General features: G+C 41.7%; 2 protein-coding genes across 3 annotated transcripts in view; one reads left to right on the top strand and one right to left on the bottom strand.

Annotated features, from left to right (window-relative positions):
* The window catches only part of WASF1 (WASP family member 1), a 99,672-nt gene extending 92,927 nt beyond the window's left edge, over positions 1-6,745 (bottom strand). The window contains exon 1 of one of the 2 annotated variants that reach the window (XM_040599397.1): positions 6,296-6,745. The gene's annotated coding sequence lies outside the window, so the exon portion shown is untranslated. The remainder of the gene's footprint in view (positions 1-6,295) is intronic. The other variant, XM_040599396.1, reaches the window with a different exon arrangement.
* Positions 6,746-7,620: 875 nt separating this feature from the next.
* Positions 7,621-24,095, top strand: part of CDC40 (cell division cycle 40) — a 41,069-nt gene continuing 24,594 nt past the window's right edge. The window contains exons 1-3 of the mRNA XM_040597470.1: positions 7,621-7,842; positions 18,482-18,568; positions 20,133-20,262. Coding sequence (XP_040453404.1) covers positions 7,651-7,842; positions 18,482-18,568; positions 20,133-20,262 — 409 coding nt within the window. The 5' untranslated portion in view covers positions 7,621-7,650. The remainder of the gene's footprint in view (positions 7,843-18,481; positions 18,569-20,132; positions 20,263-24,095) is intronic.

The following is a 24,095-nucleotide window of genomic DNA, read 5'->3' as shown; positions in this document are numbered from 1 at the left end:
GGCCATCCCCATACTACAAGCCATTTCCATATTCAACACACTGATGTAAGAAATTCTATCATTATCCCCCTGAATTGAACTGTTTCATTTTGTATAAAACAGTTCATTACATCAAACAGCCAGAAAACTACTCCAAAGCCCAGAAATTACAAAATTCATTTCCGCTATCGGAGACCAAGAATACCTCACTGCAATGAATATTAATTTATTTGAGCAGTCATATCTGATGAAAAAGAGCAAAGTTCAAATTACTGGTTTGAAGCAAATAAAGCAAGGAGTTTAAATTGGTTCTGTGTATTCAAGAGAAACAGTCCAACACTGAGTAACTGACACATGCACACATATACGGAAAGAAATACAGGTACACTGAGTGGAAGCTGGGAAAAATTCTCAATTCCTCCCTCCCTCCAAAAAAGTATGGCTTCAACAAATCATCTTTCACTGAATGCAGCATTTTTCTTTTACATCTGCTATTGGAGAGCATAAATTTGCAACTATTTTGTAACTTCCCAATCCTCACTTATTAGATCTGTGTTACATTTCCTGGGGTAAATTATTTCAGTCTTTTCAATCCCTTGAAAAACTCTGCCATATCCTTTGTATCAAACTCCACAATACTCTGATTCATCTTTTCTGAACTGACAGTTAATAACACACTCTGAACAGCAGGTAAGAATTAAGGAATTTGTATAGAATGGTACTTCCTTTTCTGTGCTTCTTCCCCACTTCTGATTACAGCTATAAATTGGTTAATGATACCTCAGCAAACTGCAATGATGTCCAAATGTTCCGTTATATTACTACTAATTTAAGAACTTTGACACATATATATGGTATCTTATTTTCTGCCTCCAAAACACAGTTTTGCACAAACCAACAATCAGTTTTACCTGTCATCCTGCAGTCCTTTCACACAGCTTGCTTACACTTCTCAGGTGACCTTTCCAGTATGTCTGAATTCGATGAAACAGTTTTGAATCCTCAGCAAATACTGTTACTTTATAAATCAAATTCTACAGATGATTAATATAAAATATTGAACACCTCCTCATTTAAGACAAAATGTTAAGCCTCCTATAACTTAGCATTTATTACTGTTATTTCCTCTCAAGAGATTTTTGTGACCCATGAAACTATTTTACCTCTCATATCACGGCTTCTTTATTGAATAGCCTGGTGTACGGAACCTTCCATTACAGCTTTAAAAAGTATATGCAAATGAGAACTATATTAAAATTTAATCTGCTCTGCTATTACTGCAATGAAAAACCCTAGTAGATTAGTGAGGCGCAATTACCTTTGCAGAAGCAGTACTAACTATGTTAGTAATACTAGTTAGTACTACTGAGTCTAGCATCAGTCTCTGTTGTCATTGTATGCTTCTATCTACAAGCAGTTGCAACTGTAAGGGATGAGAATTACATGCACATGTTTTTTCTTTAAGAGTGCCGAACAATTTTCAGACCTGTTTCCTACACAAATTTTGAGATCACTTGCAGTGTATTTGTTGGAAGCTCTCTTTCAGTAACTTAAAATCTACTGACCAATTTCTATCAAATTGGAATCAAGTACATTGAGGTTCTCCAAATCTGTGAAAACAAGAGCCAGATAGAGAACAGAGACTCTATTAATACTCCCAGTAAATGAATGCAGCTTACCACAGAGCAGGAAAAAAGGGAAAAAACCAGTACAAATATCTTAGCTATACGAAATGATTCAACAGAATTTAATGTCTTTTATTAGATGCCAAAAAACCCCACCTGGCTTTAGAATAGATAACCTGTTTTCTAGTAAGTTTTAAGTGTCAGACACGGCATTCATAACAACCTACTTCTGTTTGGAGCCTGCTGCCAGAAGATTAAATTCATGCGTACAATCATAACATCTAACATCATCTAACAACTAACTAACTACTAAATCCAAACTAACATAACTACTAACTAATTTAACTAATAACTACTAATAACTAACAACTAACTAATCTAACATAACAACTAACATCTAACGTAAAATCTAACATCAACAGCCAGGTACGAACTCATTTAAACTTCATTATTTCTGCTCTTCATTAAGTGTTTTGTTGAAATGTAACTACCTTTGTTATTCCGTAGTTCTTTGTGTGCCAGTAATTTACTATACCAACATACTAGCGTAAGTAAGCTAGCATTCAATTTAGCTTCCCACCCCTTCAAAAATACAGGCACCTACATTAACAGATATATCTTTAGAAACGTATACGCTTTTGATTACATTTTCTGTCCTTTAACCAATTTAAAAAAAAAACATTTTTCAGAGAATTAAAAAATCCAAAATTAAATAGATGCAATTTTCTAATTATGCTAATTAGTTTGTTTTCCTGGAAGTCTGTAACAATGTTTTGCTGCTTCTCCGACAAATTCTTTGTTCAACCTGTGTCGTAAGATGCAGGTCACAGCACTGCTTAAGTACTTGAGTAGTTCTCAAAGAGGCTACCCAGCTTCTGACCTCTAGGGAGGAGGTGGCTCTACAAAAAAATATTGTTTGCAAAGTCATTTGAAATAAGTACCACAGTCTAAGTCATTCCAGTCTTATCCCATATCTTTTTTTTTACTTTGAAACCATGTCTTGTAAACATGAAATATAGAGCCTGTAATCTGTGTCAGATGACCTCGAGATCTCTCCCAAAAAACTTAAGAGACTGATTCACAGATGTACTGGAACACAGAACTCCTATTGCAATCTGGCGCCTTGGTATCTTTGAGAGTCTGGGACACAGTCCAAAAAAACAAAAACTGGAAAAGAGGTATTATCACCCTTGCAGCAGTCAGAGGCTCTTAGGTGGTAGAAAAAGCAGAGCATGAGTTATAAAAGGTGCTTCACTCTCCAAGCAGTTAAATTGAGTACATTAAGATGCATCAGACACACAAGCAGAAGGTTGTAAAAAAGGCCCAATGTGATGCAGTAACAGCAACTCGATAAGACTTCTATCATGACACCTTTTCTCAGCGGCCAAAGGCGCAGGAACAAAGGAAAAAAAACCTCCTTTTCTTTCAAACTCTGTATTTCCCACAGACAATAGAGCCTCGTATTTTAGTTCAACCCTCTGTCTGAGAAGTATCTGGGTGCTTTTTTTTTTTTTTTTCCTCCAAACTACAGACTTACAGATCTTGATGGATGAGAAGTGAGTGTACATGCAAGTGGGTTGATAGCAGTTTAAGAGTGTTAAAAAAATATATAAATAATACATATATATATATAAACAGAAGAAGCAGGATTATATGCATCATCTTCTCTGGGAAAGAAAAACCAACAGAAAACACAGGGTCTGATATAAAGAACATCCATCATGGAAAGCAACAAAAAAAACCTATGAACGAGCAAGTAAAGGGAAAAGAAAGTAGGATAAAATACATATAAGAACACGGGGGAATAGACCTCCATTACCTACTACAGGTGAAAAAAGAAAGAGTGAAAGAAAAATTGTAAAATGTTCAGGTAAAACTTAAATATTTTACCCCAGCTTTTTAAGGAAGTTAGTCTCACGGAGGAAGTGGTGCGGGAGGAGAGGGGGGTTCCTCCGCTTGAAAACTAGATGGCTGAATCCAATCAAATCTGACAGAAGGGTAGAGGTCTCAAAGATAACTGGCAAAGAAAATGCTAAGTTCATGAAATCAAGATGCTAGGAGTGTCCTGACCAAGGGAAAGGCTGCAGTACGCATTAAGACCTTATTACACATTAGATGACCCACAAAAGGATGAGACTATAAATGTTTCAAACGGAGGGGGAAAAAAAAATCAATTAGAGCTTACAATCATCTGTGATATTTTTTTAAAAAAAAGAAGAAAAAGGGTAAGATGCCAGGCTTCTACTGCTCAAGGAACTAGTCTTTTAAAATACTTCTTCCTCTTTCACCTGGGGAAAAAAGGAAGGCATGGTAATACTTGGTATAGTATTCACCATCTGGACTAGTAACAAATGTGCCAAAAGGCCCTTTTTATATGCAAAAGTGCTATACAAAGCAGGAAATTTTTACCTTCCTTTGGAGAAACCAAAGCAAGAGAGGTGCAGTGACTGCAAGGAAAAACAGCAGCGGAAAACCTGGATGCAAAGGAAAGCCAAATAACCCAAATCACCTCCCACCCTGCCCGGAGAACCAGCAGCATCCAACACATAACATACTATGTTTTCTGGAACCCGATTACAACAGAACGTACTTAACAGCATACAGTAATCAATAAAAAGACTTTTTTAAAAGCTGTATCACTCTTCATTTGTTTTATACTAATCAACCTCTTCTTCAACTCACAAATATATAGTCAATAGTCACTATGTGATATTATCTCCACATAGACGATGAGCAGCAATTCCTCAGCTTTTTCAGTAAAACCAGATTTTAGATAACCATGTATATCATCCATCTACAGATCTGAAGCATAGTCAAGTCAGTATTTCATATTCAAAAATGGCATCTGCATGCTTGCTAAAAATTAGTCTTTGCTACGATTTAAGCAAAGAGAAACTTCAGAACAGCGTTCCACTGAACGACTTCTTGTGTGCTTGCTTATATACTAGCCTGCTGGTACCAGAAAAGCAACTAACTTAAACCAGTAAGTAATTTTCATAGGATCTACAATGAAAGCATCTAGAATCCCATATGACTTAAATTTCACTGGCAATGCTTGGACACAACATAGCTGAACATACTTAAGCAAACTACCAAAGCTTTGTCAATTAAACGTTTCGGATCCAAGGATAATAAAGCAGAACCATTTCAATCATTTTCAACACAATTCTCCAGCTAAAATGTCACAGACTGGTTGCACAAATAGATTTTGAAATATTTCACTTTTCAGGAAGCGCACCTTTCAACTTCAGACAACACCCAGCATCGGCATGCCAAAAGAAAAAGGAATGCAGTCGTATGGAATCAGTTAACAATTACAGCCAATAAACAAATGGACTGCAGTGGAAGACCCACTTTAGATATTAATAAGCAGTGATTCACATGAAGCTCATGTAGCTTTCCTTACTTGCAGATGTATCATCCATACATTTAAGAGAAAGTCTAACTCATTACCATATGAACTGCTAGTTAAGGGTAGTATTTTCAGTTGTTGGAGATGCAAAAAGAAAGCTCTCAGTGTCGAAAATGTGGGACTTTTACCTAAGATCCTGATTCTAGCATACAAAGAAGAGGCAGGTCCTTGTTTAGTAAAACAGACCTAAACGCAGCATCTTGCTCCACACTCCGTACACCGTGCACACTTTTCTATTTACCCTTACATTTTTTCTACCATTTTTTTTCAAAAAGAAGCCAAGTTACACCTTCTTAAGCTAAGGTACCCGTTTAAAACCGCGACTGCTGGGAAGGGTGGAAAAAATCAGACTCGCGCATTTAATCTGATTAAATGCCACCGTGCCACAATTAGATGTCACTGTATGTTCACTTTAATTCTGGAAGCACATGCAGCCGGGAAGGAAGTCACGGCACCGCGCTGCTCCAGGTGCCAGCCCGTGCGAGGCGCCCGCCCGGCGCTGCAGCCAGCCCTGCCGCGCTCCCCTCGCCATGTATCCCGCCCCGGGGGACGGGCGCTCTGCCGCCCGGAGAAGTTGGAAGCTCCGTGCTCCTCCCGCCGCCGGCCAGCCGCGATCCCCGGCCAGCCGCGATCCCCCGCCAGCCGAACAATGGTAGCAGTGTTCCAGCGGGCAGATCCGCCGCGCAGCGGATCGAATCCCCTCGCCCGCCAACGGCGAACCGGCCGCCCGTCCCCGCCTCTGCCCGCCGAGCCCCGGCCAGCCCAGCGGCGCGGCGCCGGCCGACCGGGAGGGGACAGCACCGCACCTCAGCCCGCCCGCCGCCCCCGGCCCGGCCCGCCCCGCCGCTCGCACCTGGCTGCGGCTGACGTCACCCCGCCGCCCCCCGCCCGGGCCGCTGCCCGCTGACCCCACCTTCCCCGCCAGGCGACCCCGCCGCCCCCTCGCCGGGCACGGGCAGCGGGGCGAGCGGTCGGGGCGGCGAGGGGAGGGAGAGGAAAGCGCCGCGCTCCGGCGCCAACGCGGCCCCCTCCTGCTCCTGCCCCTGCCGGCGGGGGCGGCGGAGGAACGGGGCTCCGCGGCCGCGACGTGCTCCCCGCGCTCCCGCCGCCGCCCCCCCCCCGCGCCGCACGGGCGCGGACAAAGGGGAGGGGGCCGGCACCTGGCGGGGGCCGGTCCCTTTGTGGGGCGGGCGCGCCTCGCGGCGCCGGGAAGGGGAGCGGGGGCGCGGGCTCGGTCCCGCCCCCGCGGGGGCCGCGAGGAAGGGTGCGGGGCACTTACTGGCCGGCCCGGTGCCGTGCGCTGCCTCCCCTCGCCTCGCACCTTCACGCCGCTCGCCTCAGCCCCTCCCTCCGCCTTCGCCTCGCGCTGCCCCCGCAGCCGTTGGGGCGCTGGAACTTCAAACGGCGCCTGCCATTCCGCGCGCGCCGCGGCCGGCCGGCGGCTCCGGGGGCGGGGGGAGGCGGCGGGGCGCGTGCGGCCCCGGCGGCGGCGCGGAGCTCCCCCGAAGGCTTCACAATAGGCACAGGACAGCGCGCGCGTGTGTGTGTGTGTGCGCGCCGGAGGCGGGGCCTCTCCCGGCGCGCCGAGGCGGGAGGGGGGGCGGGAGGCAGGGATGTTTACCCGGCCGTCGGCCCCGGCCCCCCCGCCCGATGCTCGGGCTGGTCCATGCGCCGCCCCCCCCAACCCCGCGACGTGAGGGAGGCGAGCCCACCCCACCCCACCCCGCGGGCGGCAGGTGGTACAGTCCGGCCCGCCGGCTCCCTCTCCCAGGCACGGGCGGGGCGGGGCCCGCCGTTGTGATGCGCCCGAAGCCGGCTGCTGGCGGCCAATCAGCGGGAGGGGGCGGGGCTCCCCGCGGCACAGCCCGCCTCGGGCTGAGGCGGTGGGATCTCAGGAGTAAGCGGCGGGGGCGCAGCTGGCCCGGGCGGCAGCAGCAGCCCTGCAGCGCCGGGCGCCTAGGCTGTGTGGCGGCCCGCTCCGCTGCCGCCTCTCTGCCGAAGAGATGGCGGAAGCCCTTTGTGTGCGGGAGGACGCGGGCGCCCACGAGCTGTCGCGCCCACCCGCTGTTGAACGTTTTCCCCCGCCGTTACGCGAGGCGCAGGCGGGCGTGGGACGAAACCCCAAGCGCCCGTGACAGGCCGTAAGGGAGGGGGCGCGGCGCCCGGCGCGGACGAGCGCTCGGGTTCGTGCCCCTGTCATCGGCCGGGGCGTGTTCCTCGGGAACGGGCAGCGGGAAGCTCCCTTCGCGTTTGTCTCCCCGGCAAGAGTGGTGCCATGGAATTCCTCCGCCTAGGCGGCAGGGCGACAGAGTCCGCGCCATGGCAACCGTGCCGCCGGACCGTCACCCCTTCGGCAGAGCCCGCTGGGCCCGGGCCGCGTTGCATGCTGGAGCCTGTAGTTCTGCCCGGGAGTCCTGAAAGGTTAAGCACCAACAACAGCAAAGGGAGATAACCCACGCCCTCAGACACCCGTATATCCCATATAAGTCGATAACTTATCCTTTAGAGCGTATTTTCGTTTTAATGAGCTACCTTTTAAGGTACAGCCCCACCCGCTCGTTCTGCGGGGGAAGGGACACGGCGAACTCCGCGGAACTGCCAGGACCTGCTCGTCCCGTCATCCCCCGCGCCAAGATGTCGGCGGCTATCGCCGCGCTTGCCTCCTATGGCGGCTCCGACTCGGAGCCTGACTCGGAGCCCGAGTCCGAGGGTGGCTCCCAGCGCGCCGCTGTGCTCGCCAGCCGCGACGCCGTGCTGCACCTCCGGGCGCCGCCCGCTGCCCCCCCGGCCCTGGCTGTCGACGCGGCCCCGGAAGTAGCTGTGAAGGTAGGTGTCCCTCCGCCCCCGGGGGACCGGGGCCCGCCGTGTCCGCCTGCTGCTATAGCCGCACCCTCGGCGTCTAGCGTTGGAGACAGCCTTAGGCTGCCCCGGGCCGGGGAAGCGGGGTGCAAGCGAGCGGGTGTGGGGCCGGCGGGGGGACCGTTGCCGCCGCCTGGCCTGGCCTTGCCCCGCGGTGTTTGGGACGGAGCTGGCGAGGGCGGGCGTGTGTCGGGACCTCGGCCGGTGGGTCCCGCTGTGGCGATTAAGCTTCCTAAAGCGTATTATCTCCATCTCAAACCCGTCCCTTGCTTGGAGTTATTTAGATGCTCTTGTCTTCTGTTCCCCCGAGTTTTACATGTTTTTTTATGTGGTTTGCCCGAGTGATGGGGTGAAATCGATACTTGATAGGCTGAATGCAGCTGAATGCTGTTCTAAAGAGCTGCCTGAAAGCTGCTCAGTGTTTCTGTTGGTGCCCTGGTTTAAGCAGGGATAGAGTTAATTTTCTTCTTAGTAGCAGGTGCAGTGCTGTGGTTTGGATTTGGTGCAAAAATAATGTTGATAACTCTGCTGTTTTCTGTTGTGGCAGGGAAACTGAGTCTTCAGTTTCTCGGGCCCTGCCAACAAGGGGGCTGGAGGGGCACAAGAAATTGGGAGGGGACACAGCCAGGACAGCTGCCTCAAACTAGCCAAAGGGATATTCCATACCACAGAATGTCATGCTTAGCGTACCAACTGGGAGGAGTTGGCTGGGGCCTGCCAGTCAATGCTTGGGAACTCAGCAGGTGGTAAACAATTGTATTGTACACTTGGTTGGAGGGGTTTTACCCCCTTCCCTTTGGATTTTATTCCTGTCCCCATCTCCCTTCTTTTCATTATAATTGTTGTTATTATTATATTTTTATTTTACTTCAGTTATTAAATTGTTCTTATCTCAACCGTCAAATTTTACTTTTTTTCCTGATTCCGCTCCCCATCCATCTGGGGAGGTGGGGAGTGAGCAAGTGGCTGTGTAGTGCTTAGTCAACAGCTGGAGTTAAACAGTGACACCTGGGGAAACCTTAATTTTCCAAGTTCAGTATCATATTGGTTCACTTTTGTGATTCCAGAAAAAGGAAGAGGGAAAAGTTTTGGAACTTTGGTATAGGCAACTGATTTCTAATAAAAAACAAGTGTCTCATCGTGATGACTGTCACTGTAGTAGTGTATTGCTTCCAGTTCTGAAAAGTTTCCTACTTTGTCACAAAGAGGTGGATAGAATCTTTTAATTTGTTATTAGTTAATTCATATGCTATCACAACTGATCATATTTGCATATGTATGTTATATCGTATGTACTGATGTGCATTTTCTTATCCCTTGGTCTTAGAAATACTTCTTAAATTGCAGCTTCCGGCAGACTGTCTTGTACAGGCTTTGAAAGGAATGCTAATTAACATATGTAATATCTCTTGATTGTCATGGCAAGTGGCAAGTAGTATTCATTGGCTGTGCTCTTTACCACTCTTAAGGCTGTAGCAGTAGTTGCCATGCCAGCACAAAGGTTTATGCAGTTGCTTGGTGGCTGACATCAGGGAACCAACCTGATTTTTTTTAAAAAATAAATAATTATATTGGAGTTGTTTGACCTTGGATCCATTCCTCCATCCAGTTTGCAGTGCAGCTGCACAAATGCTGTGCCAGCACAATTAAATCAGTTAAAAGCCCAGTGCCAGAGTAGGAACAAGCACTGGAGGAAAGGGTTAGGTGTCAGTCACACATTCAGTTCAATTCAAAACTGTTCATCAGGCTCTGTCGTGAAAGGGGTAGCCACCAGTACAACTAGGACCGTCTCTGCCGCAGGTGTTCTGCTAACCAAGATAAAAAGGAAGTGAGGTTTCTGAGTATCAAGATGTTCAATTAAAATGTTGTCTATCATTTTTATTTGAGATCATAGTTGAGATGCATATAAATGAAAGAATCAATGCCTTCAAGCTGAGGCTTTCTGAATACACAGCATAATGGAGCTTCTTTTAGCACCATAACTTTCTTTGAGGAGTAATAGATCGTTTCCTTGTAGAGTGATGTCAGGCTTTCTTAACAGACTTTCATGGTTCAGGAAAGAAGTGCTGGTCTCGTAGACAACATGCTCTCAACACCTTCCATGTCTAAAAATGATAGCATCCCACCAATCAGGAGTGAAAGCTTGCCAGTCACCCCCTCAGGAATTCACCTGGATTCTTTGGGATTGGAAAGTACTTGCTGAACAAATGTGAAAGACATGAAGTTTGAGTGTAGGTCACAAGAATTCTTTTAAGTATGGAGCTGGAAAAACAGCCAGTTGACTGAGGAGGAAAGCAGAGTTACAGTTCATTGGTATCACTTCACTTGTGCAAATGTTGTTTTGACATGAATAATGATCAAGTATTCTTAAGTGCATGGATATGTAATACACAAGGGACCAGGAATGGGTAAGAAAAGATGGTGCTAAGAAGGAAGGCTAGAAGGGTTAGTCATACAATAAATATAAATGACAGCTGTACACAAGTGCATTTTTGGCAGTTGAGAATGTAAATCTTAACGGGTTGGTGTTCTGCATCCTAGTTCTAATCACTGTACCCATTTTGATTCAGAATTTTGCCCTCTTAACTTGCACAGACATTAGACTTGTGTGTACTTTAAAGAGGAGTATGTTCCTCTCTCTTTATTAATAAGGCATAATTGTTAGCACACTCAGCTACAGCATTTGGTTTTCCTGTTGTTACTTAAATTACCATATAAACTGTAGCCCTAAGATGTTACTCCAAGATGTATTTCTTTATTCTACAGAAATCTGCAGAGTCCTTGCCTCAAAGTACATCATAGATATATAAAAATGTAGTTTGGTGAAAATATTTTTTTCTGTTACTGGAAACAGTATTAATGATTTATGACTGTGTTTTAAAAGTTTGAGGGGATGGCTTTTGTTACAGTCTGCTTGTTAAAATAAGGCCTCTTGCTGATCTTCATGTTAAACTACTCATAATAAATAACATTGAGTTATAATTATTGGTTACTTTAATCCAGTAATACTTCTACTTTAATTTTAAATTGGAAAGCCAATTAGATGAAAGTGCGTGTTTCTACTGATTTTAGCAACAGAGGAAGAAGGTATGCACTTCCAGTCCCTTCATCCAGAAAAGGATACATTATAGCTGCAAAAAGCAAGGCAGAAGGGCTGAAGAAGGGTTCTGCTTCAGTCGAAGGATTATTGAGAAGGCTAAAACTGAAAAAGAGATGGCTGAGGTGAAGAGTAATGACAGAGATCTACAAAAATCGTTAAATGGCATGTAGAGGGGGTTGAATACTTACTGCTTCTTCCAGTACAGCAACTATAAGCTAACTAGTAGGAGTTGGTTTCAAAACAAACAGAAGGATATAGTTCTTCACACAACATGTATTAGGGCCGTTCCCATGCCAATAAGTATTGTGTATGCAAGAGGTTTACACTGTTACAAGGAGAGTCTGGACAAGTACTTGGAAGAGATCCATTGAAAGGAAGAGGTGTCAGAAAATACACAGATTGCTTCAAGCTCAACAAGTTTTCTGACCTGAAAATATTTAGCTGTTGGGAGAGTGCAGAAGTAGTATCATGTACACTTGCCCTGCTCTTAGTCTCCCCTAGGTGTCAAGTTATTGTAAGGCCGATGTTTTCTTTTGTGGAGAGAGTTAATAAAGGTATTTTCTTACTCCAAATACATCATCAGTTAGCAAGTAAACAGGACAGTGTTGTTGATAGAGGCTGTTCTGCAAAGAGAAGGGAGCCTGCTTGCCAACAGAGAAAATGTCTTCTCTCCAGCAGTGGTCATTGTGAGGGGCAGGACATATGGAATAGTTTTGTGGTGTCCTCAATGCTTGCACCATGAGAGTGGAGGTTCAGTACTTGTTTATCCCATTGTGAGTGGACTTTCATTCTGAGAAAAGTCAGGTCCTGTGACTTCTGCAGGAATTTGTCAATTCATTGACTTGTTGACGTAGATGTGAGTATTCTCAGCTTCCTGCTGGTAGTTGTGTTTTCTGTATGAAAAAATAAAGTCCTGTTCTCTTTTTTATCTTTAAGATACAGTAGGTTCATCTACTCATGGCAGAAGCAGATCTTTGTGAAGCATAACTTGTCCATCCCAGCTGACTCTGGTAACTGCACTGGCTAAGCCCACACCATCCTGGTGCTTTGATACTGGTTTTCTATGGATGTTTTTGCCTTAATCAGCTTCATGGTGAGATTTAAGGTAGTTAAAATCAATAGTAGTTACAACCCTTTTGCCTCTATAATGTTTCCTATGAGCTATACATGTGGCTTCCAGAGAAAGGGAGGGTTATCTCCCTTCTTCCCTCCCATACAGGAACACCAGTGCTTTTTGCTCCTAGTCAGACCTCGTGCAGGGAGGGGCTCTTATCTGTTGCTCCAGCCTGCTTTAAGAAGAAATAGAGCCCACCTGGAGTAAGCCTTAGGCCTTTCTGCTCTGTAAGAGCATCTTGCTGCAGGATGGGTAGCTCCAGGACAGTTGTTGACTGTGGTTATTGTGGGGTGTGAACCTATGGAGAACCTGAGGCACTAGGTATGGATTGGCCATAGAGATCTCCTCCCCAGCATGGCAGTGCCTGTCGTACTGGGCTAGGCAGTCTCTTCCATCTCTTACACTCTTAAACAAGTCTGTTTTGTGAACTGATTAACTGTGGCTAATGCAGTGAGAAGAAACCCAGAATATATTTAATAATGGAAGTCTGATGATCTGGAGTTCCTTTGTAATTAGCTATTCAGAAACTGGCTAAGTAAGGTGTGTTTGTTAGCGGTGGCTTTTATGTGTGGAGTGAACTAGGCTACTTAAGAACATAAACTGAAAAAGTCAAATACAGACACTCAGTTTACTTGGTCCTTAACACCAGTGCATTATGAATGTTTGTTCAGTGTTTTAGTAATGCTGGCTTTACTTTGAAAGTAGAGGCCAGCATGTGTTTGAAGTCCTCTAACAATAGTGGTTTCACTCTAAGCCTCTTAGTTTAGAATTCTTTCTAAGTTATATTCTGCTAGACGTTGCCAAAATCAATTGCAATTAATTTTCCTATGGCTTCTATTGATATGAAAAAAAATAACTCTTAGGATTGCTCACAAAGTATTTACCTTCACTATTGAATTAAAAATGCTGAAGGAAATTCAGGAAATTGCACATTCTGAAGAAATCACTTTCACAGGAAATGTTGCATCTTTGCTTTTGGAGAGAACATTTACTGTTTGATCTCCGTCAGTTCAGGGTGAGACTTGGGTGGGAGCAGATTTTACAGTATTTGTCTACAACCTCTAGTTCAGTGGTTTTGAGGAGAGGATACTCAACTATTGGATTGAAATCAACTAGGCTGGCCTGGCCCAGTGCAGGAGCTGGATGGTTTGTGTTGCTTTTAATGTGGGAAGGGGTTGGAAGTCTTGGGTCTGCTATGTTGAATCTAGTTTACCTATGCAGGTATCCAGAAAAATATTACTTCAGGGGAAGAAATAGACCTCAGTCATATTTCTTAATGTTCTTGAAAACCTAATGCCTGCCCAGCTATGGAGAGAGGAAAGATAGAAAGTCAGTATGTGAGCACTCTGTAGCGGTGATGTGAGTGGGGATTAGTGACTCAGGAGGTCTCATTTATTAGGAATGTTTTGGCTTATTTTAATATGGTGGGGGTTCCTGCTTTCTTTGGCACAAAATATCTTATATAGATGTTTAGAAGTTGTCATCCTACAAGATGCTGGGAATCTAGCCTGGTTACACAAAAAGCATTTAACAGATGCTTTTCTTGGTAGTTTATTTTTATTTTATTAAAGTTAGTGGGATGGACATTTACTTTTAAGAGTGTATAAATGGGTAGAATGACTAAAAGCTGATAACAACCAAATCTTAATGTTGTGACTTCATTGTAAATGCCATTTAACTCGTGGTAATAAATCTGAAAATCTTTAGAATGAGACAATACTCTGTATTTGACAGCCCAAGTGCTTTATGCAAGAATTGGTAACTGACAAATTGCTTAAGCCTCTGTGACTCACGGGATGGGGTCTTAATTTGCCACATTTTAATTTAATGGATAATTAAAACTAATTAAATCTTATGCAAAGCAGCCTGCCCTTTTTAGCTATTTGGCTAATCAGTAATTAATTTACCTGGGGAGAAGGGAACATTGTAGGCTTATTATCTAAATGTCCAGAAAAAAACCACCACATAGACACCACGACTCTTTACTTGCATGATACGATAATGGAAAATGCTGACCTTTGGTTTGTTCTAACAAACTTTATGTTTAGACAAACACATGAGATTTAACTGTCAGATTCTGCTTCTAAATGCATAAATGGCTCTCGTTAAACCTACAGGTAGCCACATATTAGCACAGTGGGGTTTACAGAATTTGGCTGAAATTTTAAGATATTGTGGATGAAAAGGATTGTGAGTTGCCTTAATATAAGCAATGTTGTATTCTTTTCAAGGAACAGAATTAGCATCCAGTGTTGCAGTCCATACTGCAGCTTGTTTCTTTTATTTAAGGCTTTGCTTTGATGCCTATTACAGGGATTTGGCCTGTGCTTTATTTAAAAATGGTTTTGTCTTGCATATATATACAAAAAATCTTCTAGTAAGCTTTTTTTCAGATTTTAATTACTGAATTATTTTACATTTATAAATCAAGCACTTTTCATTAATAACAGTTTTGGTTTGTGGCGTTCAGGTAGGGTTTTTCCAAAGAAAACCAGGACTGGTTCATATTTAAGGAGTCAGAAGAAGGAAAGCTAATCTGATTTACTGTATTTATAGTCTGAAATCCCTTCTATTTCCTGTGCTCTTTCCTGTGCTGACTTTTAACTGGCTGAAGGGCCTTTATGGTAGGGCTGAAGGAGCACACCCTGGTAGGAGCTAGATATTCTGTGATCTCTGGGGAGTTATAGTGAAGCACCTGCTTGTCTACACTTAGCTTGAAAAGCTTCTTTCTGTCTCAAGGTAGATTACTTAGGAAATGCTAATATTCCAGAGTACAACCCTGAGTACCACTTCCCTGTGATAATGTGATACTGTCTTGTAGGATGAGAGAGGCAAAAGGAGAGCATTTAAGTGTCAAAGAACTTTTTTACCTAATCAAATCATATCTAAACTGTAAATCAATCTGATGCTGCAAGTAAGTAGATATCACATCTATTTAAAAAACAAGCAAAAAACCCCAACCAACTCACCAAGTATTTTGGTGCTAAGATATCATCTGCTTCTTTTTTGCCTTGCATCAAGAGTGGTACCTGCTTCTGTCCGGACACTCATTTAACCAATCTGTTTCAGTGGATCTGTGAACTGAGCAATTTCAGTGTTTGGCTGTCCTTATTTCTACTGAGTTGTATAATCTCAGCCTTTTTTTTAGGCTGAATTAGATGGTTCCATTTTTCTATACAGAGCATATTATATTAGCTCTCTGATTGTTTTTGATTTTCTCTTTTGGACCCTTTTCAGCAGCATGTATCTTACCTGATATGTGATGCCCAGTGTGGCCACTGTATTTCAGTTGGGTGCTTGTTACCAGGGCTGAGAAAAGCAGAGATGACATGTAGAGCTGAAGTTTGCAATTCCATGGTATTATGTCTTCCAAGAAAACCATATTCAGTAAAACATAACTTCCTAAAACCTTAATCCTTTTTTCCAAGTTATATAGGGTGTATGACCTTTAATGATACTACAGCATGCCATAAAGCCCATATTTAGCGTTTCCAAGTTGCAGCAAACACAAGCTGCTTCTCTATCAGTCCTACAGCTGAAATTTTAGCTTTCTCCAGAAGAACACTGTATCGTTTTTAAATTGACAGCTTCTTGACCCCCCTTTTTATGATTCCTGTGCCTTTGTGACTGGGAAGTGACCTAGGGTAATGCTTAGCCCATCATTCAATTCACAGATGCCCTTCTCTTTCAGAGTGGCTACTGATAGTCTTCCATCCCGCAGTGCTGCTTGTGTCACACTTGGGACATAAGCTACATGATGAATGCTCACCTTAGGCTTTTAGATAAATCAAGACATGTCATGTGTGATCAAAGGAAAAACTACAGCACAGCAGAGGGACGTGATCCCTTAGATTACCTTATCTCAGTCACAGCTCTGCCAGACTGCTGCTCCTGTGATCCCTTCTCTGTTCACTGTAGGTATAGCAAATGCATCTAAAATGCATTCAGGTAAGTTCTATTGGCTGGCTGTTGCCAACATAAGGGGACAGAGTCATACAATCCGTACATTTACTTTTTTTGCTTTTTTGGTCTTAGATGAGTTCTGCTGAAATGGTCTTCTGGTGATGCATGCAGTTGTACCCAGTGATCTTCAGCATATTGCAGAGGTTGCTGTTGAGTTCTTTCCTCTCATAAAAAAACTCAACAAAACAAACCCAAAAAACAACCAGTATGCCCCAATGCAGATAGCTTGCCAATTTGTGATATGATTGATGGACTGGGTAAAAATAGGTAAAAACATACATTTAGTGTTTCTGCTCCTACCAGAGTCTCATACTGCTGTACAAAATGGCATTTATCGGATGTTGACCAAAGGATAATTTGTCTGCTGCAATTTGGACTCTTGCCATAGGCTAACATTTCAGAATATGTTGTGTCAATATGTCAAGATTTTGATTCTTTAAAATACTGAGGAAGTAAGCTGGGGAGTTGGGACATGTTCAAAGTATTGTATAGTTTATAATGAAATGGCATAGTGAAAAGACAATAATTATCTTCTTCAGCAGCATATTAACAGATCATAATTTGATACCCAAATATATGAAATCATGAATAAGGCTGAAGGTCTTCAGGAGTGTAGCTCTGATAAATGTAACACGTGCTTCAATTTCAAGGCTTGGTGGTTTTCACACAGAAAGATTTTGCCTGTGGTGGTCGAGGAGTGAACATATTGTGTGGCTTCCAAGTGACTCAGCACTGTTCCACCAGCAGCAAAGTAGAACCAGAATTGCTATAATTGTCCAGCAGAGGATCAGCTTTTGTGGCACAATCTGTTTCTTTTCTCAATTACCAAGCAGCATATAATAGGACTTAATAGGGAGAAAAAAAATAGCAGAACTGAAAAATTCTTGGAATTTTTTCAAAACTGGGTTTTTCTCACTTTTGCAGTTTAAAGAGCAGGAGAAATACCTGTGTCTTAATTTCAAGCAAGCTGATAACTGTTTAAATGTCACTGATAGTCAGTCAGATGAATTTTGCCATATTATCAATTATACTAATTTCTATTTCCTCAAATTATAAGGTTGGTGGATAAGATATGAAGTCTAGTGGCAGAGCAAGCTATATGATTTGACTTGAAACAGTTGTCTATGGAAAATGTCCTCAGATCAGGGAGCTGTGAAAGGAAATGTAAATGTGTAGATAATACGGGTTAATGCCTCTATTCTAGCTGGGGATGGGGGAGTCTTGTTTTTGTTGCAGAGTGACTGGATTAGGCCTGCTGTGCTGTTTCTAAGCGAGTTCATAGTGTATGAAAGTCAGGGCTGTGACTGTACCAGTAGCCACTGTCATCCAAGCCCAGTGAATTGAAAAGGTCGTGTGATGAGAGGAATGAGGTCAGTCCAAGAATTGGCGGTGCTAGGGGCTCAAACAAGAGCAGTGCAGTAGCTGGACCTGCCTGTTAAAATAATTGATACACAGTGAAAGTAAAGCCTTCTATCTGGACTTAACAATTCTACTAAGACAGTGGTCTTAGAAAAACAGTTGATGGGGTTGCTGATATTGTTTTTGAAAAAACAAACAAACAACGCTTTTTTTAAATTTTTTTAACAGTTTTACCCAAATATAATCAGGTAACAAGCCAAAGATCTTTAGGTACTGGTTTTTCTTTTCTGTGTTCTAGAAAACCAGGTTTTAAAACTTTTTAAGTTGCATGCCTAGGCATTTTTTATTTTTTTTTTTTTGTAATTGACCTGCTGTTGAAATGGGGAGGAAAAAAGCTCCTGGGCATGGTATGTCAGAGAATAGCTAACAATATTACATAAATAAAGTACATGCCATTTTGCTCTTTCAAGACACTATAACGCAAAGCAAGATTGAGTTTGTTTGAGATGCTAAAGCTGAATTACACTTTTTGGTAAAAACTTGGAGATAAGGGATCATTAGATTCTCTGAAACTCATTGTTATGTGTATGTTTGCACTGATGTGTAATATTTCTCCCCTAACTATATTATGAAACAGTTACTTGTGAGTTCTGCCTTCTACCTTTTGTAGAACTCTAGTTTTCACACTTTTTGTATTAAACTGGTGACCATTGTAGTTGGCACTTCGTGACAAGGTTTAGTTTTCAAACATCCTCAGAAAAAAAATCTTGCCTCCAATCTTGCTACTTTTTTAAAATATGCGCATAAAGTCTTTTAAAAAAGTAAATCAAAAACCCCAAATAAAACGGGCAAAATTCTGTACATATCTTAGATGAATGTTTTAGTGAGGCCGTGACATTGGTTTTGCATTTTTTAAAATAGAAACTTTGGCCAAGCTACTTTTCTCCATTCATATTGCTGAAAGTGTCAACTTGAGCTACAGCTGTAATTTGGCCTGAAATGGGATAATGTCATATTTTTAGAAGCCTGTATATGAAAATTTGTTTATCAATATGTCTGTTTTATTTCAGGAAGATGTGGAAACAGGAGTCCATCTTGATCCTGCTATCAAGGAAGTTCAATATAATCCCACTTATGAAACCATGTTTGCACCTGAGGTAAGAAACAAATCTCATCTTTAAAGCAGGAATGCCTTTGGCTTAAAGGGCAGAGGTTCTGTAAATCTCATATGAAATTCATATAAGGCATATCTTCTTTGGATGCTTGCTGTATTTTGGAATCTAGTTTGGGCAAACTGAAAAAAGATTCCACACAGGTGTGTTGGTATTTTTAATGCTTGAATTTTAACGTTCTGCATAAAGTTACTCTAAGAAGAATCTTAAAGCATTTATCAGAATTATAGCTACGGAAATTAAAAATCAAGCTAGGAAAATAGCATTATAAAGATGTTGAGTAAAACATGAACTGAATTAAAGTAGTCTCTTACCATTTTCACATTTTTGCTATTTACTCATTGTGCTACTTTAGACCAAAATGAACAGTTGTAAGTCTTCCAGAGATATGACTTTTAAGAGGAAGATTCAAAATGTATATCCCAGTACTTTCAGTATAACTATTCACATCAGTGTTAAGTATTTTAATAACTTAACCTATGCTAAATGGATATAGTGAAAAAACGTTTTAGGCTGAGTTTGGACTGCTTGGTGCCATGTGAACCACTTTCTTTTGTATTATAACTGACAGGCTATCTGAAAGATGAAAAATAGCTGTTCAGACTTCTAACTTTTTTCAGTATTTAACTTCTTTGTGCCGTTTATCCTGTGTTAGACCGGGGCAGCACTGTAGTTAGGCAAAGGCTGCATCAGTCTGAAATTTCTACATTAGTTGTGCTCTATGCATAGAAAACCTTTTGTGGAACCACATAAATTGGCCTTTTCATAGCAAGCTTGCATTTTGCAACATACCAAAGCCATGAAGTGTGTCAGCAAAAATACTGATTTAGACTTAGTACAGTGTTACCTTGTGTAAGTGTTTTACTTATGGAAGTGTAATACAGGATAGTCTCAGGTGTCTCCAAATATGGCTGATAGGCCACAGGGGTTACAATTAAATTTACTTAGATATTAGTCTCGGTGTATTGCATTTTTTTATATTCACTGTCCTTTTCCCTAACCATGGTATGGTCAGGAATATTGGCATTTGTCATCTTGCAAGAAGAAAAGCAAGGCAGGGTTTCATAACTTTGTTTCCTGGAATAATACAGCAAGTCCCCAGTTGCTTTTTAAATGCAAGCAGGTATTGTTGGCAGTGTAATTTCCATACAAAGTACACAAGTTTAGTAGGACCTGATACCACTTACTGGATATCTCTCACTTACAAGGGACAGTATGCTGTGGTTTTGTCTTCTGAATGCTTAAACTGATCACTTATTGAATGGCAGTGTTTTGTGTCAACTAGGTATTGATTTGTCCTCTGTACCAGTAATACAGACTAGAAAGTTCAGGCTTGAAAATAAGCTGTTCAAAGCAACTGTGTAAGCGATTACGGTGTAAAATAGCAGACCAAGAAGCGTATTCAGTAGTCATAAAGAACTATAAAGTTAAGTGATTTTGCGTTACAATATTTGAAAGACAAATCTTTATTTTCCTGTGCTTTTTCCGGAAAAAGTACATGCACACAAAATTAGTAATTCTGATATACTTTCTTTTGACGTTGGTGTAGTTTGGACCCGAAAACCCGTTTAGGACTCAACAAATGGCTGCACCTAGAAATATGCTTTCTGGATATGCAGAACCAGCTCACATCAATGATTTCATGTTTGAACAACAAAGAAGAACATTTGCAACCTATGGTAAGTCCTTAACAGTGGAATTCACTTCCACCTTCATTATACCCAGGTTGGACAAAAGAAATTGTTCTCTATAGAACAGTTAAGAGGACTACAAGTTCTCTAAATTGCTTTTTAACAGACTTATTAAAATGGGGAAAGGTCTTTGAATGAGAATCCATATGATTGGAGATCATAGTATTTATTTGGGAAATCTCATTTTGTAATTCCCTTTGAAAGTGTAATCAAGCGTATGACCTCCTACCAAACCCCTCTTAATTAATCCTTCCATTAGTTGCATCAGTGTAGTAAACACAAATCAAAATTTCACACTTGAAATATGACAAATAACTGTAGATCTGTTATGCAAATAGATTCTTTCATGTGATTCTAACTAAAGGTAGCTCTCAAAACCAAAAGGAAGCCTTACTGAGTTGTCAGGTTCTTTGGAGTGGTTGCCTCTAGATACAAGCTGAATGAACAGGAATCAAAGAAAGTGGAAATATATTACGAGAATATTCTTAGCAGAGACAGACCCAAACAACTCTATATTGGTAGTCATTATAGTAGCTGCTTTCTTCTTTTGAAGAACCTTTACACTTAAAATAGTTGCATCTGAATAATGAAACATTTGAGTTTTGGAGAAGCTTGCGTTTCAAATAGACTTGTTATGGATTGTAAGAAAAATGGATTATCTTTTTTTAATAGGGAAAATGTGGAAAGACTATGGATTCTAAGCATTCTTTTGGATGTTTGAAAGAACAAAACTGCCATGTATTTACACATAACAGTGGTTAATTTTTCTTCTGTGTTTTGTTGTAAGCTTTCATTTCTGTTTTAAACTTGACTACAAGTGCTTGTCTTGCAAATATGAATCTTTGTTTTCAGATGAAGTATCTTTTATATTCTTCATATTCAGTCTATTAGGCAACTTCTGATCTTCCTGTGTAAACTTAGCGTCACAACGCTCAACTTTGCGTAACAGACTTGCATCTGTCTGTATTCATATTTACATCCAAAATACTACTCCCTGCAAACTGTCATACCTCAAAATCACCTCCCTACACATGACTCCCCTTAAATCCATTAGGGCTTTATGCATGCATGAGTTCACTTACTGCATTCTGTGATGGATGAGGTTGGGACTTTATGGCTAACATCTGTGTGAGCCACGTATTACAGTGAAACCTGGAAGAAAAAAATACCTAAAATCAGAGACTATAATGTCCTCAGGATCTCTTCGTATTTGGATTTTGTTAGAGGTTTTCTTGTAAATGATTACACTTGTAAATGGCTAAAGACTTAAATGTATTTAAGACAGGGTTTTTTTCTTTTACACAGTTTTAGCGAATAGGTACTTTTCACAGAGTTGTTAGGATGTGGAATATAAACAAAATGCCAATATTAAGAAATGGATGTCTGGTTTCATAGTATAACTTCAGCTTACTTCACTGAAATTTTGATGTTAGAACTTGACAGACAATGCAGGTAGGAGCCAATTCAGGATCTGAATGGACTGACTAGATTTTGTTCTGTGAAATTACATGTTATGTGGGTTGTGTATTTTTGTGTGGGTGTGTAAAAAGATATTGGAAAAAAGGGTTTGTAGGCATATAGCGTTTGGGGTTTTTTGTTTGTGAAGTGTAGTTTGGGGGAAGGTAGAACTACTAAGTCTACTGAAAGTTTCTGCTGTTGCTTTATATCATCAGTGTACAGCAACTGCCTTGAAAGCTGTATTACAAGTGAGTATAAAAATATGTTTCAAAGACTGATAACATTGGCAACTGTGCAACTGTCATATTCAGCTTTCTAGAAATGTTCAATAGATAGTAATCTGTGTATGGTGAAAATGGAGCTATGAAAAGGCTGAGATATAGACAATTTAAACTACAAGAACAAGCACTGAGAAGCTGAAGTTCAAGCTAGAAGATGCAGTAAATGAGCACGATGTCCTGGCTCACTAGAAGGTCTATTAAAAATAGCACTCCTCTAAGTTATCAAAAATTTGTCTATTAAAAAATTCAATATTCTCTTTCCTATCTGGAAGGAGGTAATAGATATTGTCTCTGAAAAGACCAAGTATGAAAACACAAGTATAATTGCTAGGCATAAATCTGTGTCATACATGTTTTTGATGACTAAGTCGTAGCATATTGGAAGAACGAAGGGTAAACCTCTTAATTAAAAGCTGCAGATCTTGAGACCTCTGGCCTCTGTTAGTCTGTTCAGCACCATTGTGCTAAGGCAGGAGGTCTCAAACAAATCTGCAGTGGCTAGCATGTAGATAAGCAGTGACGATAAATGGAGGATGAGTGTGGTACAGGACAGAGAGGGTGATAAATGAGATCATGTATCCAGAACAGCTCGACTGCTGCAGATCTTAAAAAAAAAAAAAAAAAGGGTATGTGTGTGAAGCTTTATATATAATCTTCAAAGTTAATACATATTTAGTGAGAAACCTATATATTAATCACAAACAAAACCCTAGTATTTTTGGCACACTTTTCCTCATCTACTTCTCTTGCAGTAAATATTTACTGTCAAATTTCCTTGTGATGCTTGGATAGCTCAGAACATCCATACTGTCATTGACTGAGGCTCCTTCCAACCCTTTATCCCATTAGACAGGTGGGCAGCAATGGGTACCTGGTTAGGAGTAGAAGAAAGAAGCAAGGGGAATAGTGATACTCTGAATGCTTTTTTTCACTATGCAGTCTTTCAACCAAGGGCAATGTCTCTATATTTGTTCATTTTCAGTGAATTTGTTGGGTTTGGTTGGTTTTGGTTTTTGACAAATTTGTCCAGCTGCTTCTTGAACCCATATAATTTTTCTGTGTATGTAGTAACCTATTGCAGGCTGTTCTACAGCTTAGCAGCAGCTTGTGTGAGGAAGTACCTCTGTTTTGAACGTGGGAAACTTAACAGCCTTCTTGTTTGGCTTGATACACCCTAGTCTCTTTTGTTGGAAGACCCAACGAGCAGTCATTTTTTATTCACCGTTTCTGTGTCATTCCTTTTTTATAGATCTTGTCCATAACTTCATTTCAGTCTGCTTTATTTCCACCTGAAAAGATCTGGTCAACCTTACTGTTCCTCTGTTGCAGCCTTTCCATGCCTATGGCTGTGCTTATTCTTCTTCCATGTCTCTGCTAGTTCCAGTGTGTCATTCCTGAGATGAACAGCAAAGCTGTGCAGTGTTTAACATGTAATCTCACTGTGAATTTGTTCTGTGGCTTAATAATGCAAAAGGCTTTTTCCCTTCTGTTTCTAAGAATTCTTAACATTGGATTTTTCTCTATGACTTTGAGTAACTTTGGAAAAAGCTACTTGCTCCCTTTTTTCAGGTTGTTTATCAATATGTTGAATAGCAGGGGCCTGAGCATGGATCCAGCAGCAACTTTCCTGTGCCATAGAAGCCAGCCATTTATTCTCACCAGTGGTTTAGTAACTTTTAATCAATTGACCATATAAAGACCTGTGGGTTTTTTTAAGTGTCTTTGAGGTACCCTGTCATCAGTCTAACTCAGTTTCATATAGGTATCTAACATCAAGCAAGCTTTGCTCATTCACGTGATTGTCATCTCAGAAATAGTCTGGAGGTTTTGTCATTTTCATTTACCTGTACACAAGGCTGTGTTGTCTGCTCTGCTGCAACATATAGTGCTCATCCGAGTGCCTACTCATGTGGGGTTTTTTTATTCTGGTTTCTACCACTTGAAACTTCTAACTATACAATGTCTGGCTGATTGATCTGTAGTTCCCCACATCTCCTCTGAAGCGTTTTTTGAGAGTTGGCATCATATTCAAAACATTCAATTTCTGTCATATTGAGGTGATATTAGTCGAGAATTTTTGCG

Source organism: Falco naumanni, chromosome 6, assembly GCF_017639655.2.
Source record: "Falco naumanni isolate bFalNau1 chromosome 6, bFalNau1.pat, whole genome shotgun sequence".
NCBI classification, from domain to species: Eukaryota; Metazoa; Chordata; class Aves; order Falconiformes; family Falconidae; genus Falco; species Falco naumanni.
This window is presented reverse-complemented; position numbering and strand designations above follow the sequence as displayed.